We start from the raw sequence: 9,076 nt of genomic DNA on the forward strand, positions 1-9,076 counted from the left end.
CTTGCTATAAGGGCTTGGGAGATGAGTGCCATCTAGTGGCTACAGCTTGAAGGTGTCAAGTTTAAAATTAATTAGAAATTAAGACACAGCATTACAGTAAAATGACACGGGGACGCCGGACATGCTTGATACTGGAAGCTAAGCGTGGTTGGGCTTGATTGGGTTTTCATTGGAGCGACCAGGTGCTGTTAGTTACTGCAGCCACACGGGGGCTTTTTGAGGGTTTTCATGACCCGCTCCCCAAATTCCAGTAAAACTGAAGCTAAATCACATGTAAGGACTACATGTTGAGTAGCAAAAACTGTTAAATAGCTGCAACCTCCTACGAAAAAAGTAAAAAAAACTTGAAATATTGTGAAAAAATATATCATATACCAATATATATTTCAATACATGGATGGACAAACTATTTATTTGTATTGATTCATATATATTTAAAATCCATCATCTGTAATTCATAGCTGCTTGCATTTTTGTTGAAATATTTTTTGTTTTTTTTTAGGTATTTTGCAACATATATTTCTTATTATAAAGAGATGGATAGACCATTGATGGCTATGTAATAATTTATATAACTTAAATGTTGTTGACTTTAATACTAAATGATTATTTGCATCAAGAAAAAAACTCATAGCTATAACTATGTACTGGTAACATATTTATAAATCTGGGTATATTATGTTGTTAAATGAATATTAAATAGATGCATTATATATTTGTTATGCCTCTTTAATAAATGCTATATGATATCGTGGGATATAATATATAACATAGAATATCATTCAATATATTATAGGACATTTCAGCTTAAATCACAAAATATTACATAGTATATTACCACACAAAAATGGCGAAAATTGCAAAAATGTAATATATTGAAAAATATATTAAATGTTTCATCGACGTAAGTTGTTCAATAACAGTCCACACAGGATTCTAGGATTGATATCAATATATAATTTAAGGAAAATACACTTACCAGTAATATCATGAGCCACAGTAAGCGTTCCCATCCAGAACAAAAATGACCCCGGTCATTCACTTAAAAACATGACATCTGTCTGCAAACACAAAACTATACAGCCACAGCAGACATCTCAAAGATGCAAGTTCACATTGAAGCACAAAAAAGTACAACAAACAATGTGAAACAATATCACTGTTACATCCAGGACAGGGCGCACACCTTTGCTCAAAAGCGTCTTATCATCTATAACAAATCTGACAAGTTAAATATTTCCTATTCTGCAATGTCAAGAAAAGAGCCTCAGCCTTTTGCAAACACTGCAATCATCTCGACATTCAGTGGTCCTGAAGCTTAAAGAAATGTACAAACACAGTTGTGTGGACTTCAGTGCTTATGGTTAAAAAAAAAAAAATCTTTCTGTTCTCCAAGTATAAAGGGGCAAACATGAGGAAGTTGAACACAGTGTGGTTTGTCAGGAGAGAAGCAGATAGTGATGGGAGTCAGACCAGTCCGTTCTCAGTCATAAAGCTTTCAGTTTTACATCCTCTGGATCTCAAAAAGGCGGACATCAGTGTCATACCAGATGGGAGGATCCACATTGCTAGACAAACAGAGAATACTGGTTTTAGTTTTTTAAGATGTTGGTTTCCAGTCTGCACTGCTATCACGCCTAACTCACCGTAAGTAAACGACGCCCCACATGTAGGTACGAAACCACATGGCGGTGCCGGCGTTGGCCTGATACTTTCTGATGAGGATGGGGTGAGGAACTGGCAGCAGACCCACTAACGTGCCATGCTGGAGGAACTTCAGGATCTCAGATTCATCTGTGAGGCCTCTGCAGGAAAACACAATGTGGAGATGCATTGTGGGAGTTTAAAAAAATGGAGTCAACCAATTAAATTGAAGCACTAACTTGTCGATGCAGATCTTTTCCACTTGTGGAACTAGCACTTGCAGAAGACGCATTATAGTCTGCAAAGGTAATTTGGACTTCCAAGAGAGGACCTGGGGGAAAAAAAGTCATTTGAACTACTGCTTTAAAGAAAATGATCAAATTTAAAGAACACTGACCCAATCTGGTGTGGGAACCCATGATGACACTGAGGACGCACTCGACAAACGCCTTCTTTGCATTTCTGCTTCAGTGTAGAAAACATCCTGAGAATGAAGGAAAAGGACACTTTAGCATTGTGAAGAGGGATCCACGTCTAGCTAAGCTAAGCTAACAGCGCAAACAAAGAACAAACTTAATAGCCAAACGTTTTCTGTGCATGACAGTGCAGAAAAGAACAGTTGTTTAAGAGAAGATTGCAGGCGAAGAAGAAGAATCCAGACGTTTTCTTGATGGTTTCTTTAGTAGTACAAACCTTCTGCCAATCAACGGGTATCAACAGTAGCTCCGCCCTAACCCGTCTGTTTGATTTTTCCCTACAACCAGCAGGGGTCCAAAATACAGTTTGGTTTTAGACCCTACATTTTATAATGCTTCGCTCAAAATACCAGACTGAACTGGATCGTACCAGTGGAACTAGGCTTTATAGGTGAGTCAACGTGTGAATTCAACATAGACACACTCACTTCATTGTCTCTGCCGGAGTTGGACTCTGTGTCGCTGGTGCCAGCAGCTGCACTTTGGTCCGAGTGGACGGGCTGTGGGGAATCTGTCTTAGGAACGGAAACCATGGTGCCGTCCTCCGACACCTGAGACTTCTCCGTCAGTTTATCAATACCTGAGGAGCATCAGGAACGATCAGTCTGATGGTTACTTGTTTTATAGCAAATTCTTGCACTTAAACAAACAATTTGTACACATCAAACTGGAATTTTGGGGGAATTTCAGTTAGATTTGCACATCTACTATCACCACTAGCACTGAGCAAAAAGCCTCTACAGATGGAAAAAAGGCTTTGCTATGAAAAAGAAAAATAATTTAAGTTTTTGCTTCAAGTAGACACTAAATAAAAGGCAATTTTGGAGCTATTCTCAAATAAATAGAATAATAATGTGTTTGCATGGAAATATAACAAATGTGAAATAGTGATGTTTTAGATTTAAAATGCTCACGTGAGTTGATTTAATGATACATTCAGGTAGAATAGTCTGCTACAGGGACCATGGTGCATCTCAAAGCAATGTAAATAATCCAAAATGTTACTTGAAGTATTACAAAAAACACTTTAATACTCTGTTGAAAAGGAAACAGCTTTAAAACTAAGTGGATTCTCAAATTGTACCTTTTTTTAATTGGTTAATAGAGGATAAAAAAGCAAGTTGGTAGTAAATACAACAGGGTTTTCTTTCAGCATTTTAAAACATAAACATGTACATTTTTTTTTCCTAATATATAGTAAATGACAATAACAGTAAGCAATTACAGTAGTAAATAACTAATAACCTTATAGATAACCATACCTGGTATAGCAACCAGACTGGTTTTGAGTGTTCCCGGCTCTGCAGGCACTGCCGGGTGTGAACCCTCCATGGATACAGTCTCTTGAGAGTTTGTGCGGGAAATTAAATCGGGCGATTTCTTCTTTTTCTGCAAAGCCTTCTGGATTGAAGCAGGGTCAGAGGGCAGGTTGGCCAGCTGGTGAAACACATTTCTCTTGCGGATGATGGCGTACACCAAATTACAGTTTCCTGATAGTGACAGAAATGTCAGAAAAGTAGAAAAATAACATTCTCTTGATAGAATTTTGTCACTTCTCTGAGAGTTTTCATACCATCAAACTGGTACTGAATAATGTTGTTGAACGTCTCCAGGAGGAAGAAGACGAGATGATGATTCTGGGCTGTGGAGAACAGGTACCAGGAGGTGGAAAAAGCCTCCAGCAGGTGGAGCAGTTTGTTGGCAGCGACCATCGACAAGCTCTTCAGATAAGGGGAAACTAAAAAGAAATATGTGGAATAAATATTGATTTTATATAATAGGGTGAAAAAATAAACTCCAGAAATAAAGTGATTACCATTTACAATAATGGTGAGAAGGCAGTCATAGAGAGGCTGAAGTCGCTGGTGGCCCGTAGTGATTATCTTGTGAAACACCTAAAAAACAAACAGTGACAGCTGTGAGAGCTCAATAAAACTGTAGCCAACTAAACTTGTGTCTTTGTCTCACCACAATGAGCAGGTCGGCGTGAGTGCCCGTGAACACTGGGATGTCCATGGGGACGTGCAGGGAGTACGGCTTATTCAGACGCACCCCAAAGTTCCTCTCTCCGCTGAGCAAGAGCAAAATGAAGACGCCGATGTGCATGAGTCCGACACGCGCTGCAGAAGGAGAAAAGGTTCAATTATTTGTGAAAATCTCTGATGAAAGGATGTGAGAGATGAGACCCACATTGATCGGCTCTGGCGTCATTAAGATAGTAAAGAATAGGGACCAGAACGTCGAGAACATCGCTGCTTTTCAGGACGAAAAACAAGAACTTCTGTGAAGGGAATAAAATGGAACCGAGTTAGTGAAAGAAATACAAATCTTGAAGAATGATTATTTTATTGTAGTTCTGTTTAACCTTATTGAAGTCGCAAAGCTTCCAGAAAAGCACCAGCAGCTCCTGGTGGAACTGGATCTTCTTAGTGGAGTTCGGCAGATAAGTCTGAGTCAGCGGATTGGTCAGCAGACGAGCGAGACCCTTCAGTACAAAGTCAAAGTCCTACGAATGGGAGACCGCAACATTCATACCCTATATTTTCATTTATTTTCCTATAAAAATAACATCAACCCTACCTCCTCTCTGTGAATCCTTGACAAATAATTCACAAACAGGTTTTCCGGGCCTGTAGGCTGCACATACAGATAAATGAGGTTATTGCAAAGCGCTGAAACGTTGAGAAGCTGGCAGCTTCTGTACCTCCTGCTCGTCGATGCTGGACGTGGAAGCAGGTGGGTGGGGAGCCCCCGCGTCGTGCTCCAGCGTCACAATGAGGATCTGAACGGCCTGCTCCACCAGCTGCTCCCTGTAGTCAGAGAAGAGCAGGTGGTTGTAGGGGATGCCGTAGCCCACGGGATCGTAAGCACACACCACATTCAGCAGCGACGTGAACAGAGGCAGAGCATGTCTGTGGAGAGAAAAAAAAGACAGTTTTCTTAGTGTTTTAATGCCTAAAACATGGCTGTCTTCCACATTTATTCTGTAGTTCTTCTTATGTAACATTTGGAATTGGCCTGTTTTATTACCTGTTCTCCGCGGAGCAGAAGAACGTCACCCAGGGGTTGAGGACGGTGTTGTCCGATGAAGGGGGCAGATACATGGCCTCTGAGAAGCAGGTCAGTAACAATCTCAGCAGTTCTGTCCTGCAGGTTAGAAAAACGTGGAGTAAATTAGATAAACAAGGGAATTGGATGATACAGATGAAGAAAACCAGTCGACTCACCGATTCAAGTCGTGGATGTAGTTGAGAGGCGGAGACTGCGCAAAACCCACGCCCGCCTCCCAGATGTATTCACAGCTGTCTATAGACTGCATGCTCTCCACTGAATCCTGTCCAAACAGAAAAATCATTTTTAAAGTCCCCTCATGACTATTTTTAACATTAAAAAATGTTCCCAGTAGTGTTTTAATTATTATTATGAAGTTTTTAACCTAAATTCCACAACCTAAATGTCTTTAAAAGCCTTTTTTGATGTTGATCTGAAGCCTCTGTTTCCAAAATTTCCTCTGAGGGGGCGTGGCTTTTGGAGCTGAGCAGCCAATTAAAAGCAATCCTCAGAAATTCAAAAACAAAATTATTTCTTATTCCATTTGTTCTCTTTCACAAGAAAAATGCCGCACATACATGTTAAAAGCTCAAAAAAAGATTATTTTCATCGGAGGGGGACTTTAAAGACTCACTCTGACAAAAAATCTGTGTTTCTGGTGTTCTTGTGGCATTTTTTTAAATAATGTAGGACATATGTTAAGAAATGTAAGCTCAGAATGAGTGAAATTAGTAAAATGAGTATTTATGTCATTAAAAAATACACTGGGCGGGGCTACAACCCCCCTGCTCCACTCTTAGTTTTCCTTGTCTGAGCTGGCATCTAAATCCTAATTGTAGAGCTGGATAACTCCAACATGAGGGGCTATAAGCTGGTAGGAGAGCATGTAAACAGAGAGCTCTCAGCAGTGAGGAAAGAGGGGAGAGATTGCTCTGCCCCAACATTCCCGCCCAAAACTCTGAGATGACTTTCTAATGAACCACTGCCGCTCTGCAGAAACTGTGTCCTAGAAAACAACTTTTTTTTTTTATTAATATGGAATAATCATAATTAAAAGATCAAATGATAACTGTAGTGGGTCTTTAAGTTTACTATTTTGGTTTGCAGTGAATACTACAGTGAATAAAACAAATAAATATTCACTCGGAAGTCAAACTTGTACCACATGTGCTGCATTCCTCTCATACCTAGACGGGAAGATTTCTTCCTGGTGTGACTGACTGTAAATCCTTTTCTATTTTGTTCCTTCAGTAAAACTCGAGTGGCAGGTTAGTTAGGCAAGCGCCTAAGAGGAAGAAGGAGACAGATCCCAGACAAACACGGACCAAACCTTAAATCAACAAGTGACTGTAAGGCTGAGGAAGAAGTCTGCAGCCTGTCACTGCCGCTTCCTTCACTGGAAGGTGGTGAGGTGACAGACTGAATACTCACTGGGCCTCTCTTGTGGCTGTGCACAGTGAATTCAGGGCAAAAGAGGAGGTCAGCAACAGCCAGGAGAAGCAACTCAGCCAGCGGTCGAGCTCCATCGTCTTCATCCAACTCATTCATCTGAAAATAAAGGATGACAGGGTTGATTCAAATGTTAAAAACAACATTCTTATTGCTAAATTTTGAAAATCTAATGATTTATTTGAGGAAAACAAACGCTCAAATTCATAACCTCTAAACAAAAAAAATGCTAAGCAATTACTACAATGAGACTCTAAAGAGATAAAAGATGACTAAAGGTTTGCAAAACAGAGCTCAAATATACCAAAATACATGCTAAATTTCAGCTAAATCCTCAAAAAACAGGAATGAAGTCATTCAAAATAAACCTAATTTGTTAAAAAAATATATAACCTGTGCCTACTCACCCCGGCCCGTCCAGCGCCGGGCACGGTCGACCAGAAGAACCCTCTCCAGTCCTGATCCTCAAAGATGTATGGAAGAATCCTGGTGAGGATCCGTGTGCAGTTCAAGACCATCTGCCTCTCCCTCTCAGAGGGGCAGCCCGACTCTGCTGCCTGCACCAGTTTCTCAACCGCCTGGGCAATAAAAACACCCGGTTGAAGAATAAATAACAGGGTGGGGGCGATATCTGCAGAATTTGGGGCAAACTGTATGAATTTGTGTTGTAAGACACAATATTTATTGAGACGTTTTCTTTTCCATTTTTATTTTAAAGACAGTGGTCTTTTAATTATGATGAAGCCGTTTTTAGGCAAAAAAATAAAAATAAAAAGCTTTGTCATTTCCGTTCATTAGAAATTTGCCTCTAATTTAAAGGTGAAACCACTAGAGTGGAGTAAGACCGCCCCCATTTCCCATCATCCATCTGTTTACTAGGGGTGGGAGTCGAATTCAATTTTTAAACAATAAACAATGCATTCTAAATCTGCAATTTTTTAAATAAATGTTGTCTTTACCTCAATATACTAAAACTTTTGTTCACCAAAGTGCATTTTTAAGTTAAGACAAGATCAAAATACTTGTTTAACTTTTATAAAGAATATAATTGTGAATATTTCTGAAATGAAAATTGAAAATTTGAATAAAAAAACATTCAGAAATGATATTTTAAGTGTAATTATCTTTATACTCATCCTATATTGTGAGAAAAATGCAACAGAAACATGCTAAAAACATCTTTTACACTGAAATCATTGAAACCAGAATGACATATCTGATTATCCTTATTAACCTTTGTGTGAAAAATAGGAATGAAGCCCTGTAGCTTCAAGGCCCATCTCCTTGTTATTGAATTATGCACTTCACCCCTGCCGTCTGTTTTGTCTCTAATACTGGGCAGCTCCAAGCTTGGAGTGAGAAACAGGAAGCAAAGAGAAAGGAAGGGATTCAATTGTTTTCTTTGGAAATCTGTACAGGGCTAAAGCAAACAAAAAGCCACTAAATTAATAATAATAAACGGTATAATTTATTATAATAGAAACAGAACTTTGTGGGTGTATTTTGACATAGAAACAAGTGTGTGTACCTTGTAACAGAGGGTTGCTAAGTTAGAAGGGGACTCCTCTCTCACAGCTCTGATTTCAGCTGCTGGCACCAGAGCAAAAACATCCTGGACGGTGGTGCTGGCGTCTGCCCAGAACTGATCCCAGAATGCATCATCTGTGGCTTCCACTGGCTGTCAAAGGGGATCAAAAAGTATAGATTTTAAATAAATCAGGTTGTGTCAGAGTTTTTGTTTTTACATGGAGTCTGAATGCATACAGGTGCGTTAGTGGGAATGTAAACATACACGCTTGTTCTGGAGGAAGCGCGCGCGCAGAAGCAAACGTGGTTATTTCTGGACTTACGTCATCAGCAATGATTTTGCGAAAAGCAAAACACGCTTAAATAAATGGTGCATCCCAGAACCATTTAATCCGATTAAACCTTCCGAAACGCGCATTTTAAATATTATTATATATCATCATGGATACTGCAGAACTGCGCATTTAAAGACGATACGCCGCATAAAGCTGTTAGGATTAGAGTTTTTGGTTGCTGCCACATCACTACCACATCTCGTCGGTGATGCTGCCCGGATGCGCCCACCACCACCATCACTACCACCAGCACCGCTGCGTATTATTGATCGTGTCGCTCAGAAACACGCAGCCGTCTTTACCTGTGTTTTGGTCGTCAGCTGGATCACTGCCTTCCTAAAATTCAGCTTCGAATCGCTGCTGCCCATTGCGGCTGGTTTCTCTCAGACGTTGAGGTCTCCAGCTACTGAGAAGAAGAAGAAGAAGCCTTGGTAATCTCACCTCTCTCCTGCGCAGCCGTCATTGGCGGAGGCGTCAACTATTGGCTGGCTGGACACACCGGCAGGGTGTAACTTCCGGGTGACGATTCACCTTCTAAAATGAACTGTTTAAACAGTCATGATAAACATGTACAGAAAAAAAAAAAAAAAATAT

The 9,076-nt window shown here is 40.0% G+C and overlaps 1 protein-coding gene across 1 annotated transcript; it reads right to left on the reverse strand.

The window, feature by feature from the left end:
* Positions 1–484: 484 nt before the first annotated feature.
* On the reverse strand, positions 485–8,983 carry hid1a (HID1 domain containing a). Its single transcript, XM_024272899.2, has 19 exons — positions 8,785–8,983; positions 8,149–8,298; positions 7,028–7,198; positions 6,603–6,719; positions 5,348–5,454; positions 5,151–5,267; positions 4,825–5,032; positions 4,701–4,757; positions 4,486–4,626; positions 4,311–4,401; positions 4,089–4,240; positions 3,937–4,015; positions 3,694–3,858; positions 3,383–3,610; positions 2,549–2,700; positions 2,042–2,128; positions 1,884–1,975; positions 1,647–1,805; positions 485–1,568 (listed from the first exon to the last, which is right to left on the reverse strand). Exons 1-19 carry the CDS (start codon positions 8,848–8,850, stop codon positions 1,505–1,507), a joined length of 2,403 nt encoding a protein of 800 aa, XP_024128667.1. The 5' UTR covers positions 8,851–8,983; the 3' UTR covers positions 485–1,504.
* Positions 8,984–9,076: the final 93 nt, after the last annotated feature.

This window comes from Oryzias melastigma, linkage group LG8 (genome assembly GCF_002922805.2).
Source record: "Oryzias melastigma strain HK-1 linkage group LG8, ASM292280v2, whole genome shotgun sequence".
NCBI lineage: Eukaryota > Metazoa > Chordata > Actinopteri > Beloniformes > Adrianichthyidae > Oryzias > Oryzias melastigma.